General features: G+C 46.9%; 1 protein-coding gene across 1 annotated transcript in view; it reads left to right on the plus strand.

Annotated features, from left to right (window-relative positions):
- The window catches only part of PLB1 (phospholipase B1), a 148,953-nt gene that overhangs the window by 71,143 nt on the left and 59,745 nt on the right, over positions 1–18,065 (plus strand). Inside the window, exons 21-30 of the mRNA XM_049904022.1 lie at positions 780–845; positions 1,153–1,253; positions 3,542–3,623; positions 7,490–7,594; positions 7,712–7,807; positions 7,996–8,067; positions 9,079–9,114; positions 10,037–10,097; positions 10,995–11,053; positions 12,000–12,073. Of these exons, the coding sequence (XP_049759979.1) occupies positions 780–845; positions 1,153–1,253; positions 3,542–3,623; positions 7,490–7,594; positions 7,712–7,807; positions 7,996–8,067; positions 9,079–9,114; positions 10,037–10,097; positions 10,995–11,053; positions 12,000–12,073 (752 nt within the window). The remainder of the gene's footprint in view (positions 1–779; positions 846–1,152; positions 1,254–3,541; positions 3,624–7,489; positions 7,595–7,711; positions 7,808–7,995; positions 8,068–9,078; positions 9,115–10,036; positions 10,098–10,994; positions 11,054–11,999; positions 12,074–18,065) is intronic.

Genomic DNA, 18,065 nt, shown 5'->3' on the forward strand with positions numbered 1-18,065 from the left:
AAAATGAATACATTTGTCATGCAGAAAGGGAACCAGCAGAGCCAAATCTGGGAAGTAGTGAGTCTTGCTGTGGCCTTTGGGCAACTGCCTAGAGGGGTGACCCTGTCCCCCAGCCCTCTTGTGGCCCACTTTCCCAGCCTCAGAGTCACCAGGGTCAGGAGTTTTCAAGTTGTAAGTGGTGCAGCTTTGATCAGTTTAGTATATCAGGGTCTGGGTTAGATTTCTTTCAGAGAAAGAACATTTAAAAACAAGTGTTGAGATCAGGAGAAACAATGGTTAAAATGTGTTTATGCTACTTGGGTAGTACGGGGTGTCACAGGACCCCACTTCCCTTCCTGTTATCTCTGTAGGTGATTTGGTTACAGTGTGTATCCCCAGACACTTGAGGCCCTAAGGAAAAGAGGTCAGGCCATAGGGCCAGAGACTGCTCAAGCTGCAAGCGATTTTAGAGGTCATTTGGTCCAATACCCCATTTTAGAGAGGCTCAGAGAGGTGATGTGACTTACCCAAGGCTCTACAGATAGTTGTCATGATGTGGACCCAGAGCTTTCTGTAACTCTGTACAGAAGAAGGGGTGGATCCCTGAGGATCACAACCATGACAAGCCCCGGCCTGTGGGGGTGACATGGAGGCTGGGGCCCCCAAAGACACCCCTGTGTCTCACTGTTGCCCACTCTGGCTGAAATACAGGAAGTTGGGGACCCAAGAAAGGATGTGGCCCTGGTCTGTAGGGAGATCTGGTGATAAACATGTTAAAGAGACCCCTCCTCTTCCTACAGGTTCGCTATTCTCCCCAGAACTTCACCGGCAACATTGGGAAGGCTCTGGACATCCTCCACGCTGAGGTACACAGCCTAGGCTGCACAGCCTCTGAGCAGCTCAGCTACAGCTTCCTTCGTCTTGGGCCCCAGATCCAGCCTGGAGGCAGCTCTGACTTCCTGCTGAGACCTCCTGCCAGGGTACCCTTACCTGAAGACCAGCACAGACCAGCACTGCCTGTCATAGAATCAATGGAGGGACGGGGTGTGGGTGGAGCCAGGCTGAAGGCCATAGACCTGTTAGACCAGTAGGAGGAGCAGGCCCCAGACCCAGGTAAGAGACTGGAGCTGTGCAGCCTGGGTCCTCCTGGGGACTCATTTTCCCTTTCCTCAGGTTCCTCGGGCTTTTGTGAACCTGGTGTTGGTGCTAGAGATCATTGGCCTGAGGGAGCTGTTCCAGGAGGAGAAAGTCAGCTGCCCAAGACTGATCCTCAGGTGAGACGGGAGCTTCTTTACCTGATTCCCAAATGGCTGTGGGGTCCTTAGCAGAAACTTACTCTGATTAGTGAGAAAACCCTAGGGTAGAGTGTGAGAAGTGCTAAAACCACCTCATTTTCTAACCTGAGAAGGCCTAATGGAGTAGGCATCCCACGGCTTTTGTGACCCCAGGATGGACCTCAGCTACCTGCCCTCAGGGTGTGCATTTAGAACCCCAGCCCTGCTTCTGTTGTCCTAGCAGCCTCCTAAAACCTTTGAGTCTCAGAGAGAAAGGAATGTAGTCATCCAACGCGGACAGGCCTCAGGGAGTGCCCAGACCTCTGCTTGGACATGCTTTTGAGTGTGTCTGGAACTTCTTTCCCCTCTGGGCAGCCACCTCCTGGACAGAGGGACCTCTGACTGGTGTGGGTGCTCATGCTGGGCATTCACAAAGCTAGAGTCACAGCCACCTACTAGAGGAGTGGGTGGTCAAATTAGAATCAGCAGGGCCCAGAGGACAGTGTCTTCCCCAGAGAAGAGAGAGCTCTGGTCCTGGGAAGACCTCTGAGAGGCCTTCTTCATCCCTCAGGCTTCAGAGCCAAACAAAGATGGCTTCCTCCAATGTTACACATCTGTCACCCTCAGAAAAAAGATATCCTTCTAACCTAAGAGTGAAAATTTCCCACATGCCTTCCTGCAGGTCCTCCTCTAGACCTTTAGCCCAGGTCCTGGTCCTGTGTCCCTGAGTTAATGGTGCCCTGCCCCATGCCGCCACCTGGCTCTGTAGCTCCATAGGGGCCTTCACTATAGCCCTGAGCACATCTCATGGTCATTCTTGAGCTTCTCTCCCCCACAGGCTGTGAACTCGGGGTCTGAGTCACTGCTAGCACAGTGTAGGCATTCAGAAGCTGGTTACTGAACGACTGAATGAATAATTCACAAAGGCCAGGCTTGCTCTTGGAAATTAAGCAGTATCTTGGCTGCTCGCCTGAAGATACATGCCAAAGCTCACCTGGGGGCCCAGGCTGCACAGGGAAGGCCTCGGGAGGCCGGAGCAGAGGGAAGACGTCCTGGATGACATGTGCCCATTGCCACAGCTGGTGTCAGGTGCACTGTTTTCAACTACTGACTCACACCCTGGCTCCCACTGTCTCCAGTCGTTGGGCCACACAGGGAGCTCAGCATATTCATTCAGATTCAGAGCTGTACTGAAGGAGTCTGTCACCACCGAGCACTGCAGGACTTTTTAGACTATTAAAACTAAAGGTTTAGGGTAAGCGTTTGCCAGGTTTGTTCTTAGAACTGCAATGGCCAAACCGCTAAATGTCAGGGTGAGGTGGACTCAGGGTCACCCTGGCGTGCCACCTGTCCTGTGCCTGCCCTCCCCTACCCTTCCAGTGTTCTGTGTCTCAGGGGCTGTGCTTCCCTCCGCAGTGCTAAGTCTACAGCGAGCCATGCACACCGTTACCTTGTCCCCCAGGATCAAAAGCCCAGATTTGTAAAATGGCCTGCAGTCAGAGTTGCAGACAGGACCAAAGTTTCATACAGAGGTTAAGAACTCAGAAAGGCCCATAAGCAGCACAAACGGTTTACGCTCAACTGTGAATCTAAAGGGTATTGTGGAAGAAAAGCCCTGACATCCTACTTCCATAAAGATCACAGCCATGAAAACCCCATGAAGTAGTTCTACTCCGTAACACATGAGGTTGCCATGAGTTAGAACGGACTCGACAGCAACTGACAACAACAACTCAGGTGCAGAGCTAGACGGACTTGAGTTCAAGTCCTAGCTTCCACACTCAGCATTCATGTGGCCTTGAGAAAGTTGCTTAACCACTAGGAGCCTCAGTTTTCTCATCTATAAAATGGGAGAATGGCTGTGAGAACTGAACAGGTTAATGCCTATAAAGCTCTTAGCACAGTGCTTGGCGTAGTAAACATTAAATATGTGTTAGCCTTTATTATTGTTATTATTGTCATCACGACTGTTATTTAAAAGGAGGTGTACCTCATCTGCACAGCATTGTCCTTGCACAGCCGTAAGGTAACTCAATTCCATGAAAGTCACTTCTGTAGATGTCGAAAGACCTAACTACTACATTTTCAAGAGCAAATCCAGGTCCAGGAAATTTCTTTAGCTTTATTGGTACAGTCTACAGGTTAGCCAGCCAGATCCCCCATTAGCACAGATTTCTGATTCCTCCAAGCAAAAAGAAGAATATTCTGAGTCTCAAGCCAGCGCTTCTGTGTCATGCATTTGGAGCTATGATTTTGGTGGGCTGGGGCATCTCTGGTTTGGTCTGCAGGTCTCTGTGCCCCTGTGTCCTGAAGTTTGATGACAACTCAACAGAACTTGCCAGCCTCATCGAAATGAATAAAAAGTATCAGGTAAGCTGAGGCTTACACAGGAGCTACGATGTGATTTGATTGCTCTATTTAGAAAATGAGTAAATGCTCAGGTAATTTTGACTGGCTGGGTGTGCAACTACCACTGACTACTGTGCTGATATAGACACCCATGAGGCAGCAGGGGCTGTGGTCAAATATTCAAACACGGAGACAAGTGACCGAACAACTCACTGAACTCAGTGCCCTGGCCGCTGCGTGAAAACAAGTGTTTCCAGTTGCCTGTGGAGGAATGTGGTGTCCTGGGAAGGAATTTCAGACTGGGTCTGACCAGATCCAAACCCTGACTGATGGTGTGACTTAGACAAGTAAGCTAAGAAAGCTCTCTGGGCTTCAGACTCCTGGATGTGAGACTAAGGCTGAGACAGCGCCCTCCCGAGGGCATCGCCAGGATGCACAAAGCAGCTGGCACACAGAGGATGCCCTCCCCTTCATGGGAATGGGTGTCACAGGAAGCACAGGGGGAGGATCAGCAGATGGTCTCCAGACATCTCACAGTGATCCATTTTAGTCTCATCAAGTCATTTACCAGAATAGCTGACTCCCTTAACTATCTTGACTTTGCCCTCAAGTGATCATCCAGTCACTTGAGAGGACAGTGGTAGGTCTCCCAACCTTTCCGGAGTATACTGAAAACAGCTTCCAGAGTTGGACCCATCCTTCAAGCCCATGGACTCCTGGGACTAGAACCACTTCCCTGCAAACTCTTTTGGTGGCAGCCACACCTGCCAGGTAGATCAGGGGCTCAGAGAAATGAACTTCTGTATATCATTCTCTGACACCATTGCCCGGCCCTCTGGCTGCCTCCCCAACTGTACTTCCTTCTTCTGTGAGCAGCCACCTGTGTCTCCGTTAACCACACCTGCACCAGGAGAGAGAAGGCAGCTGAGGTTATAGCCATGAGAGTACCCATTTCAGCTGGGGCTCTTAGGTGTAAGCACTAAAAGCTTATGCAATTTCAAGCTAACTTAAGTAGGTTTGTTTATTAGGTAGCCCATAGAATCTCTGGAAAAGCTAGAGAACTAGGGTCAGAGGCCAAGTTACCAGGAATCGTGGAATTCTAGTGGGCAGTCCACTAGGAATCAAAATCATGCCAAAGAACTAGTCCAGTGAAGACATCACAGACACTTCAGATTGCTGGCACTGGCTACCCAGGCCTTCACTGTCACTGCTGCTTCTAGGAATTGGAGGTAGCTGCCACCTCAGCAAAATGGATTCTGTGCTGCCCCTCCATCTTTCTGTCACTAGCTTCCAGCCCCAAAGACTGAGACTGGGGCTGCCATTTGGGAAAGCCTTGGCCGTGTGCCCATACCTTAGGTGCAAGCAGGCCGGGAAAGCAAACATTTGTCTTTTTCAGCTTTTATAGTGGGAAGGGAAACCCTGGTTGCATAGTGGTTAAGTGCCATGGCTGCTAACAAAAAGGTCAGCAGTTCAAATCCACCAGGTGCTCCTTGAAAACTCTACGGGGTGGTTCTACTCTGTTCTATGGGGTCATTATGAGTTGGAATTGGCAATGGGCTTTTTGGGGTTTCTTTAGTGGGAATCAAGGAGCCCTGATGGTGCAATGGTTAAACACATGGCTGCTAACCAAAAGGTTGGCAGTTCAAACCCACCCAGAAGATTTGCAGGAGAAAAGACCCAGCAATCTGCTCCTGTAAAGATTGCAACCTGGAAAACTCTATGGGGCAGCTTTACTTTGCCATATGGGGTTGCTATGAGTCAGAATTGACTCTGGCACCTAATATCAACAATGTGGTGGGAAGCAGGCTCTTCCTCTCATACAGTGGGGTTTACAAACATAGGAAGTGGGTTCAGGTGCTAGTCAGTCAAAGAGAATGAGAAATAGTCACCAAAACTGCCTTCACGGCCTTTCTAAATTGGCCAGCTGTTGGCAGGTCCCCATGGAGACCCTTGGTCTAGTGTCCTGGAAATGCTCACAGCTCAGCCATGTTTGGTCACCGTGCCCTCTCTCAGGATCATCTCACTTCTTACCTCCTGCAAGCACTATTGTTCTCATCGCTCTCCCTGGTGATGAGCATCGCTATTAATAACCACGGTCATTTACTGAGTACTTACTGTGTGCCAGGCACTCACACACTATTTCTTTTAATTCTCAAAAGGTGTATGGTTCCACTCACTGTGAGCTATGGCTGATCCCCAAAGTAACCGCTAGCATTGGAAGGGGCTCAAGAGATGGTCCTGGCATTGTCCAACATCCTCACTTACAGATGAGGGAACAAGGGTCAGAGAGGGAACGTGGCTTTTGCTAGAAGTCACTCAGCTAGTTAGTGGTATCGTAGCTTTCTCCCTCCTGAGATCACTCCCTCTCCTTCCCCTATCAAGCTTTATGCCTTACTCAGACTCTGCCTGTACCTGGAGGAGACTGCCCAAAGGCTTAGAGGTGAGAGGTCTCTGGCATAGGGGCTTTCTTGCTGCGTGGCCTCGGGAAAAGAGTGTGGTGTTCCCTGAAGTGACCACACTGATGTTCTAGGGTGCATGAGCCTGACTTTCTTCTCCAGCCAGGCTCCTGGCCCCAAATGGTGGAAACCCTGGTGAGTCATGAAATGGCAGAGCCTGGCAGGAGCCAGAGCCAGAACTGGGGTAACTGGTCTTCCTGGAACTGAGCCCAAGGGGAAGCTATGGTGATAACAGCTCTATTACCTCCTGGAGAGATCTGAGAGGCTCAAATCTCTCCAGGCACATACACATGCATACATGTGAGCTCACAGACGCACACACGCACGCACACAGGAGCGCAGGCACACGTACCATGCACAAGCAATATAAATATGCATTCAGTGTTGTTGATTCACCTTTGATTAATCAATTGGAGGACAGAAATAAATGTGAGGATTATTGTCTTAGTTATCTAGTGCATCGATAACAGAAATGCCACCAGTGGACGGCTTGAATGAACAGAAATTTATTTACTATTTCTGTTGAGTTGATTCTGACTCATAGCGATGCTACACCATGGGGTGGAACTGCCCCATAGTGTTTCCAAGGAGTGGCTGGTGGATTCAAACTGTCAAACTTTTGGTTAGCAGCCATAGCTCTTAACCACTACGCCACCAGCGCTCCCTCACAGCCCAGGAGGCTAGAAATCTGAGTTTAGAGTGCTGGCTGTACGGGAAGGGCTCTCTCTGTGGGCTCTGGGGAAAGGTCCTTGTCTTTTTTCAGCTTCTGTCCCTTGGTAGTCATGGTGATGTTCATGTGGCATGGCATCTGTCTTCCCCCATCTCTGCTTGCTTACTGCCTTGTTTAATCTGCTCTTTTATATTTTAAAAGAGATTAATTTAAGACACATTAACAAAGCAAACTCATTCCCACATGGGATTATAACCACAGGTATAGGGGTTAGGATTTACAACACATACTTTGGGAGGACACAATTCAATCCATAACTATTATCTGTAATGTCATTTAACCAAATAATCTCCCTCCCCAAGTCTTTAATCAGAATAGTTTTAAAAGAGAGCAAGCTGTTAGATTTAGGCTCTTCCTTACTTTCCTGTTTACACAAAAAACCCGTTTACACAGCTGGTGTTAAATATATGCAATTGAAGCCGGTGCCAAGGGGCAGAAGTCGATCTAGGATCTGAGAAAATAATTAGTTGGCTCCTGATCAGTTGAGGTGTTGCTGAAGATTAACCTCACCAAAGGTCAGACTCTGGAATTCTGTGGTTGAGAAAGAGAGTACACAAAGGTGAAGCAGACACAAGACCCCATTTTCACTCACAAATCTTCAGAGTCTTGGGGCTCTGCAGCTGCTGCACTCGCCTCTGTAAATTCCTCTGTCTTCCCATCTTTGTATCTGTTCCCTGACCCTGTCTCTTTTCTTCCCCCAGGAGGGAACCTACCAACTGGTTGAGAGTGGGAGATACGACACCAGGGAAGATTTTACAGTGGTTGTGCAGCCATTCTTTGAAAAAGTGGACATACCAAAGACCCTGGTAAAGAAAGAAAACACCATGGATAAGGGGGATTCACAGAGTCCACAGTTGTTTCTGAACGTCATTTGTGTTGAATGATGCCTCCGTAACACCACCCCTTTTCTGCCCTGTGACTAGGAGGGGTTGCCTGACAGCTCTTTCTTCGCTCCTGACTGCTTCCATTTCAGCAGCAAGTCTCACGCCCGTGCAGCCAGTGCCCTGTGGCACAACATGGTAAGATGGCTGAGGCTGGAAAGCCCTGGGGGACCTAGGACCTGTGAGCCTGAAGGTGCCCCCCACGGCAGTGGCAGCAAGCCCCACTTCCTTTGTCCCTCCCTCCGTGCCCCACCCTGGCCTGCACCCTGACCTTTCAGTTCCTGCCACCTCTTTCTCACTCCCCACCTTCCTGCTTCTTGGTTTAGCTGGAACCCGTTGGCCAGAAGACAACAGAGCATAATTTTGAAAACAACATCCATATCACATGTCCAGACCAGGTAGAGTGAAAAGCATGCCCTCACGGTGCATCTATCTGAAGCAGCTTCTCCAGGTTTTGGCTGTCTTTAAGGCTCCTCAGTTCATTTCCTCCCAGGTTCTCACCCCCAGCCCAGCTCTGACCACCCACCTACACCGTCTCGTTGGTCTGCAAGGGATAACAGCCCCAGTGACCAAGAGGCCCTGGAGCACTCCTCATTCTCTCCACATGGCAGGGAGCCCTGGCACATGTCCGAGCTGGACGCAGCTCTTTCAGGCCAGGGAGGGGAACGTGGCAGCAACATCCAGCTCAGGATGTTGACAGGGTACCCTGTCTTCATATAGCCTCTGCCTCCCTAGCAGTATGGAAGAGTGAGAAACAGAGACCTAGAATAATATCTTGTTGGGTGGGGGGCAGTAAGGGAGAGGAGGAGTTAGGGGTTATAAGTTGGAAGCCAGAGCTAGGAATGTAGACATTAACCAGGAAGGCGAAGCAGAACAAGACCCTATTTTCACTCACAAATTGTCAGATTCTTGGAGCTCGGAAGCTGCTGCCCTCACCTCTATAATTTCCTCCGTAGTCCCAGAGGATCCCCAGGCCCAACACTGCTAACCACTGTGCTGGGGCTTGCGTGGGGCAAGGGCAGTGAGAGACCAGGCTGGGGAGCGGGGCCATGGGCTTCATCAGCAGAAAGTGTTGTACTGGTTGGATGGTGGGATGGGGCTGGGTGGAGAACTGGAGGTGACACACCTGTCCCCAGTCAGCAGGATGAGGGAAAAGGGAAGACATACATGCTCCTGGGGAGCCCCCAATAGGCTCCGGTTGCCAAGGGAGTCCAGAGTGCATCCTGGAGGGAGCCCACAGCAGTAAGCTTGAGCAGCCTGGCAGGAGGCACCAAGCTTGGGGATGCGGGGCAGGGGAGGCTGAGAGTGTTCAGGCCAAGGTCAGCACTTATTGAAGGCTGAAAAGCAGGAGAGCAGTGCAGGAAGCAAGCTAGATTTGCTGCCATTGGCTCACCTCCCTCTTTTCACAGGTCTGGCCGTTTCTGAGCACATACAAGAATGTACAGGTATTGTATGTGGCTTCCTTTAGGCTCACCAGAGAATGTGGTGGCCAGCCCTGGGCAGGAATGGCCCAGTAGGGTGGGAATGGCCCAGTTGGGCAGGAATGGCCCAACAGGGCAGGGTGGGAGAGTGGGCAAGAGTTCCTGATGGACCAGCCGAAGGGGGCTTCCTGCTCTTCTGTAAAGGCCTATCATGGCTTGGACACCCTGGTTGCATAGTGGTTAACTGCTAATCAAAAGGTCGGCAGTTCAAATCCACCAAGCACCCCTTGGAAACCCTGTAGTGCAGTTCTACTCTATCCTATAAGGTTGCTATGAGTCGGAATCAACTAGATGACAATGGGTTTTGTTTTTTGTTTTTGTTTTTTTATCATGGCTTGGGCTACTGGAGACAGTGTGGAGTAAACCCCATTGATAGAGCCTGGATAGGAGTCCAGCCAATCAAATCACAGCTTCATCAAAGACATAAGTGAAGATAACTCTCCTCTTTATAAAGCTGGGAGTGTTGGTGAAGAAGCAGGGGCTGATACTGTCAAAGTCCTGCTTCTTGCACTGGATGATGGATGGGTCTGAACTAGATCCAACTTCAACCTGGCTGATATCCAAAATCACCCAGGGAACTTTCTGAAAATGCCCTTCTAGTTCCTTCCCCAGGGATAAAACCAAAAAACCCATTACATTGGGTCGATTCTGACTCATAGTGACCCTATAGGACAGAGTAGAACCGGCCCATAGGTTTCCAAGGAGTGCCTGGTGGATTTGAACTGCCGACCTTTGGTTAGCACTTAACCACTAAGCCACCAGGGTTTTCCCAGGGGTAGGGCCCAGGAATCTGTATTTTTCAAGCTGCCTGGGTGAGTCTGTTGCTCAGTCAGCCTCTCTGGTTCCTTTCAACCCTGAGGTTCTGGGTTTGATTCTATGCCCTTAGGGTCATGGAAGCTGGCTTCTGTGCAGGGACAGAGCTCCTTCTGCCTCACCCCCCACCTCAGGTAAGCTGCCTATGACACACCAGGACCCAGGGGCCATTTCACGAGGGTTTAGACGCCAACAAGTTCTTTGACAAGACTTTTAATATGCAAATTATATGTTACATTTATGACTTGTACTTGCTTCCTGTCTGGGGTGGTTGCCTGGGACAAACTCCGCTCTGCCCTGTGGTCGTATCATGCCTGTAGGCCCCCAGATGGTCAGAGCCAGGAGCTGTGTGCTACCCTCCTACTTCCTCCTGTTAGAGGCAGCACAAGCTGGAGGCACCACAGGAGCCCCCCCTTCATTTGTGGCAGAGCCCTGCAGTGTGGCCTCTCTGAACCGCAGAGGTCCCAAGACGAAGCTAGCTCAGCGAGCTGCTTTTGTGGCCCAGGCTCTGCAATCACAGTTCTGAACCATGCCTGCCAGCAGGGCCTAGAAATCCCCTTGACTCTTCAGAGGAGACTTGGGGTTGGGAGAAGGTACGACATGATTATCCCTCAGATTCTTGGTGGAAATCCAGAACCCAGCTCTGACCAGCTACACACCAGGCCCTGTACTTCACCTCAGCCAGTTCTGTACCCACCTGGCTCCTACACTCAGCCCCAGCTGGCAACCAGCGTGACTACTAGGCACCAAAGTGGTGGGACCCCATTCTGCCCTCTCTACTGAGGGGAAGCCCCCTCTTCTTTCTCTCTAGTTATCTTTTCTCCCCAGGCCCCTCCTCCTTTTCATGAAGGCCTGGATCAGTTGATTGGGAAACTGTCTTCATACAACCACTGGCTCCCAGCACCATGGATGCTCACTCCTGCATGACCCAAAAACACATGCAGGCCGTGTTTCTGTTCTTGCACCAACAAGAAGTACTCGACTCTGCATCTTCCTTCCCACAACTCAAGAGTGTCCTCTTGTCTTTCCAGTACATGCCCTGAGACCCGCAGATATTCAAGTTGTGGCTGCTCTGGGGGATTCTCTGACTGTAAGGACTCTTGGGCTCTGGTCTGTATGGGTGGCTGGGCTGGGTCCCCTAGTCTGCCTGTTCTGATGGGAGGAATAAACAAGGTGTCGGTGGACAAGCAGCCCCGTCTAAATGGCCTCTGAGGCCTTGACCCCTCCCCTAGAGTTTACGAGCAGATAGGTCTTCTAGATTGCCTTCTGCCACTAAGAAAGGATGATCTCTCCTGTCATCTTTAAAATAATAATGTTTTGGTCAGACATATAAAATGGGGAGAAGCTAAAGCTAAGTAACTTCCCTACCATAATTAGTCCTTTGTAGTTATTGATGAATTCTTAAGGGGCAAGTGCCTAAGGATGCTCTCTCTCCAGCATAGCTTTTTTTTTTTTTTTTAAGTGTAGTATTAAGTGATTTTTCAAAGTTGATAGCAAACAATTTTTTCTGGGGGGCCCTGCTAAGGTGCTGGGAACTGTGCTAAGAAATGTGCATGCATTATCTCTCCTAAAAACCAAAAAAAAAAAAAACACACACACACACATTGCCATCCCGTTGATTCTGACTCATAACGACCCTATAGGACAAAGTAGAACTGCCCCACAGGGTCTCTTCTAACTGCTGACCTTTTGGTTAGCAGCCAAACACTTCTCTCTCTCCTAAAAAAACCTACTCAAAAACCCAAAAAGCGCTCTAACGTAGATACCGCTAGCCCCATTTTGCAGGTGAGGAAATTGATGATTAGGCAGGCCTGGGCTGTCCTGCATTGAGTAAGGAGGCAGCTGAGACTCAGGCAAGTGAAGGGACTGACCTGAAGGCACATAGCTGGGGAGGGGTATCCACAGAAGGCAAACCCGGCCCTCAGACTCTGGACCAGGGCTTGGTCATGCCAGCGATGAGTGCATCCTCTTGGGAAGACACAGTCTCCCTCTTCTGACTTGCTGATTTTCCCATGGATCTTGGTATATTTTTAAAGGCTGGCAATGGAATTGGCTCCAAACCAGAAGACCTTCCTGATGTCGCCACACAGTATCGGGGACTGTCCTATAGGTAATGTTAACCTTTGACGTTCCACTGCATCCTCCTCTGCCATGCTTATCCACAGAGTTTGAGGGGGAGGGTGTGCCCTCTGTAAAAGCCTGAATACCAAAGAGCAAGGACTAGGTCTGGAAGGGGCTTCCAGACGAAAAACATGTATTTCTGCCAGACACGAAATTTAGTTGGGGAAGGGGGGATATTTTACTCCTGATAATCTTTTTTTTTTTTTTTTTTTAATTATGCAGGGAAAGTAAACCAGGGTTCTTATCAGACTCCTGGGTCAACAAATCCAACACAAAATGCACCCAAAAAGCACCAAATCTCTGAGCCTTCAGCTGCCTGCTGCATGTGTATGTTCACATGTGGATGTCCTTACTGCTATTTACTGTCTAGCTGTACTTATTCATGTCATTCTGTGCTCACAACTCTGTCTTTACACACACATGCCCACCTGTCCAGAGAACCTCTGAAATCTACCACATACTTCAGGAGGAAGTAAAGTCACAGTCAATCAGCATTGCTGAGCCCATCCTGCCTGCAGCCACAATGCTAGGTATTGAGGCGGGTGGGAGAGGGGAATATGTGGAAAGAACAGGCAAATCCTGGTGCTCAGTTGGCAAGTGCTGTTTAAAAACAAAAGATACCCCAGTGCTGCAGGAATATAGAAGAGGGAGTAGCCACCCGTACCAGCAGAGATGGAAGGCTTCACAAAGAAGGTGGTACCTCAGTCATGTCTCGAAAGACTAGCAATTAGGTGGAAAGAATGAGAGGACATTCCAGACAGAAGTGGAAAATTTCAGGATGTGTGAGGTGAGGGGGTTGGGTGTAGGTATTCTTGAGTTTCTTTCTTTCCTAATAAAGATCATGTTTATGTGTGCCTCAAAGTAATTGGTGGTTGGCTCTGAATCCATGTTACTTAGGAAAACAACTAGAAGAAAGCTAACCACAAGAGGGCACAGCGCTAATGGGAGGTTGAGTGCTTGCCTCTTCCCTTTTCTTTAAAGTTAATTCAAATAAAATACTATCCCCACAAGAAGTGAGAGGAAGCAACATGGGGCTGTTCAGGACTGTGATAATTCTCGGGCCAAACCCAAGGAGAGTTACATAGATGAGGGTTTGCTGGGTGGGAAAGAGGTGACATCACTCAGCCTGTAGTAATCAGAGGGTCCAGGGGGTCCTTGGCATGAGGTCATCACCCTGCTGAGAGCTGAGGTAAATGGCTCCTCCATCCTCCATGATCTCCCAAATTGCTGGCTATCCTCAGCCAGGTAGGTGGTCTCTAAAAGGCTGCCTTGGAACAAAACAGAGCCTTGCTCCAGACCACTCTGGCCCAAACATTACTGAGGCTGTAAGGAAAAAGAAAAATCAGAGGAAGAGAAAGAAACTAGAGCTTATTACAATTTAAAAAAAAAAAAAACACAAGGTTGCACGGCAGCTGCATTTAGTCTCAGCAACAAAAGCAATGACCTCACAGTATAGTGTGGGAAAATAGAAAAGAAAGTAGACGAGCCACACAGCAGATGACTGATAAGCTACAAATGGTGGAGCCTTCTGGGGAAGTAAGATGTGCCCAGCTCTGCACACAGTACAAGTAGATGGGTTCCTGGGACCCAGGTGTAAACAGGCAGTCTTCTGCTACAAGTTTCTCTCTGTAGCAACTGCAAACTTCAATTGCTGTTTCCTTCTGCAAATAAGGTCTATGTTTGAACCTTCTGGTTCTAACCCCAAACCCTAATGTTCAATAGCTGCTGTCCCTTTAAACGTTTTATTTGTCCTCTGTGTTACAAATACCTGTCCCAAGATCTGCACGTATTATAGATGAAGCTCCAAATCAGTATCTGAGAGGCCTTTTGACATTTGATAGAACATGTAGATTAACATTTCTCAAAGTGTGTTCCATGGAACACTAGCCCCATCCATGTTCCTAAACAAAAAAAACCAAACCCAGTGCCGTCAAGTCAATTCCGACTCATAGCAACCCTATAGGACAGAGTAGAACTGCCCCATGTTCCTGAGGAGGGGAAAATCCTTTGTATTTGTTTGAGAAACACCATCAATTAAATTCCACTTCTGGGGAATTCGCAATGCATATTAGCACTACAAAGGCTCTGAGAAGCCCTGCAATGAAGAAATCTATTTAAATTCATTTAATCCAGTATTCCCTTCAATTCCAGAACTCTTTCTTTTTGCATAATACCTATTAATATTCCCTGGGAATAGTGACGTAGTAGACTTATCTGAGAACAGAAATTTTCTGAAGCTGTTAAATCTTCTAGATTGGAAATACCAGGTAATTAATGACTCCAAGTAAAAGAATGGTGTGAAGAATGGTATTTGAGCCTTTTCCCCCAAGGAAAGTAGAGGGAGTGGACCTCAAGGAGTTGGACAGGGGAGAATTCTTGGGGGAGTGGGGAAGCTTGTGGGCAGGACCTGCAGAGGGAGGCTTGGTTGTGAATATTTCCAAGGCCCCTTGCTCTGTGAGAATCCTAAACCACTGAAAGGTCACAGCTTTGGCTAACTTAACACTGTGGCAGTTCTTTAGACCATTGTGTTTCCTTCCATTGAAATACCTTTTCTTGTTTGAGGCCATTCAAAGGACCAAAATAAAATTTACTTACCAAAAAATACCTTTCTTTGTTTTTTTGTTTTTTGAACAGTTTCTACATGTACAATTTAGTGACATTGGTTATATTCTTTGAGTCGAGCAACCATCTTCACCCTCCTTTGAGTCAGAATTGACTCGATGCCACCGGCTTTGTTTTGGGTATTTTTTTTTTCTGAGTTGTTCCTCCTCATTAACATAAACTCACTGCCCCCCTGCAAGCTTCCCACCCAATCCTTCAAGTTGTTGCTGTCAATTTATCACATGTAGATAGTTCTTAAAAGAGCATAATGCTTAAGGCAGACCTTTTTCACTGATCCAAAAAAAACCAACCCAGTGCGGTCAAGTCAATTCCGACTCATAGCTACCCTATAGGACAGAGTAGAACTGCCCCATAGAGTTTCCAAGGAGCGCCTGGCGGATTTGAACTGCCGACCCTTTGGTTAGCAGCTGTAGCACTTAACCACTACGCCACCAAAGGTTTGGAAACCTTTTTCACTAGTTAATCTAAACTATTCTTTGGTTTTAAGATGACATCAGGGGATATTTTTGGTCCAAGGTTTAAAGATTATCTCAGGGCAATAATTTCAGGAATTCATCTGCTCTCCATGGCTCCAGAAAGTCTACAGTCCATGAGAATTTGTAATTCTATTCTGCATTTTCCCTCTTTTGGTCAGGATTCTTCTGTGGAATCTTTGATCAAAATGTTCAGTAATGGTAGCCAGGCACCATCCAGTTCTTCTGGTCTCATGGCAAAGGAGGCAGTTGTTCATGGAGGTAATTAGCCACACATTCCATGTGCTCCTTCTATTCCTGACTCTCCTTCTTTCTCTATTACTCCAAATGAATAGGGACCAATTTTTGTGCCTTGGATGTCCACTAGCAAGCTTTTAAAACCCCAGACACTAAATAACAAACTAGAAGGTAGAACAGAAGCACTAAACATGAAATTAGGTCAATTAACCGGAATGTCTAATGAAACCATGACTCTAAACCTCCAAACCAAGGAACCATGAATGTTTGGTTGTAAATAAGCAGCATTAGCAGCTATTCTTTTTGTTGTTGTTGTTGTAAGTATACCCATCAAACAACTTTTGACAGTTCAGCTTTTTATAGGTATACAACTTATTGACAGCAATTACAATAAAAGGCTGTGAAACCCTACCTTTAATCAATGTGATTTTTCTGTCACCATTAACTCCCCTTTTTCCCCTCCCTCCTGCCCCTACTAACCACTAATAAACTTTGGTCTCTGTACATTTGCCTTTTCTTGTCTTTTTATATAAGTGAGGTCATACAATATTTGTCCTGTGTGGTTAGCTAGTTTCACTCAGCATAATGTCTTCAAGTTCCATCCATACTGTAGTATGTCTTAAGACTTCATTTCTCCTACTGGCTAAGTAGTATTCCACTGTATATATGTATCACATTTTGTTTATCACCTGTTGAGGGGCTTTTGGTTGTTTCCACCTTTTGGCTATTGTAAATGCTGTTTCCACAATGGCTATACCATTTTGCATTCTCAACAGCAATGGTTAAGTTTTCCAATTTCCCCACATTCTTACCAACGTTTATTATTTTCTTTTTTTTTTTAGTCTTAGCCACCACATGTTTGTCAGTTTGTTGTACTGTGGTGGCTGGCATGTTGCTGTGATACTGGAAGCTTTGACACCAGTATTTCAAATACTAGCAGTGTCACTGTTGGTGGACACGTTTCAGCTGAGCTTCCAGACTAAGACAAACTAGGAAGAAGGACATGACAGTCTACTTCTCAAAAAACTGGTTGTGAAAACCTTATAAATAGCAGTGGAACATTGTCTGATATAGTGCCAAAAGATGAGCCCCTCAGGTTGAAAAGCACTCAAAATTCAACTGGGGAAGAGCTGTCTTCTCAAAGTGGGGTTGACCTTAATGATATGGATGGAGTCAAGCTTTCGGGACCTTCATTTGCTGATGTGGCACTCCTCATAATGAGAAGAAACAGCTGCAAACATCCATTAATAATTGGAATGTGGAATGTACAACATATGAATCTATGAAAATTATAAGTTGTAAAAAATGAGATGGAATGAATAAACATCGATATACTAGGCATTAGTGAGCTGAAATGGACTGGTATTGGCCATTTTGAATCAGAAAATCATATAGTCTACTATGCTGGGAATGACAAAGAAGAATCATGTGGCATTCATCGTCAAAAAGAACATTCCAAGATCTATCCTGAATTACAACACTGTCAGTGATAGAATAATATCCATACACCTACAAGGAAGACCAGTTAATACGACAATTATTCAAATAAACACACCAACCACTAAGGCCAAAGATGAAGAAATTGAAAATTTTTACCAAATTCTGCAGTATGAAATTGATCAAACACGCAGTCAGGATGCATTGACAATTACTGGTGATTGGAATCCAAAAGCTGGAAACAAAGAAGAAGGATTGGTAGTTGGAAAGCATGGCCTTGGTGATAGAAACAACACTGGAGATGGCATGATAGAATTTTACAAGACCAATGACTTCTTCATCACAAATACCTTTTTTCACCAACATAAATGATGACTATACACATGAACCTCACCAGACACAGTAATCAAATTGACTACATCTGTGGAAAGAGACAATGGAAAAGCTCAATATCATCAGTCAGAACAAGGCCAGGGGACAAATTTTGCTCAAGATCACTCAAAAGCAGTTGCAGCAGTACAGGGAACTGCCAGAAATTTGAACCAGATTCAGAAGAGGACATGGAATAAGGGATATCACTACCAATGTCAGGTGGGTCCTGGCTGAAAGCAGAAAATACCAGAAATATGTTTACCTGTGTTTTATTGACTATGCAAAGGCATTTGACTATGTGAATCATAACAAATTATGAATAACATTGCAAAGAATGGAGATTCCAGAACACTTGATTGTGTTCATGAGGAACCTGTACTTAGACCAAGAGGCAGTTGTTTGAACAGAGCAAGGGGATACTGCTGATTTACAGTCAAGAAAGGTGTGTGTCAGGGTTGTATCCTCTCATCATACTTATTCAATCTGTATGCTGAGCAAATAATCCAAGAAGCTGGACTGTATACAGAAGAACATGGCATCAGGATTGAAGGAAGATTCATTAACAATGTGTGATATGCAGATGACACAACCCTGCTTGATGAAAGTGAAAACTTGAAGCACTTACTGATGAAGATTAAAGACCACAGCCTTCAGTATGGATTATACCTCAACATAAAGAAATCAAAAATTCTCACAAGGGGACCAATAAGCAACATCATGATAAATGGAGAAAAGATTGACATTGTCAAGGATTTCATTTTACTTGGATCCACAATCAACACCAATGAAAGCAGCAGTCAAGAAATCAAAAGATGCATTGCATTAGGCAAATCTGCTGCA

Source organism: Elephas maximus, chromosome 12 (assembly GCF_024166365.1).
Source record: "Elephas maximus indicus isolate mEleMax1 chromosome 12, mEleMax1 primary haplotype, whole genome shotgun sequence".
Lineage (NCBI taxonomy): Eukaryota > Metazoa > Chordata > Mammalia > Proboscidea > Elephantidae > Elephas > Elephas maximus.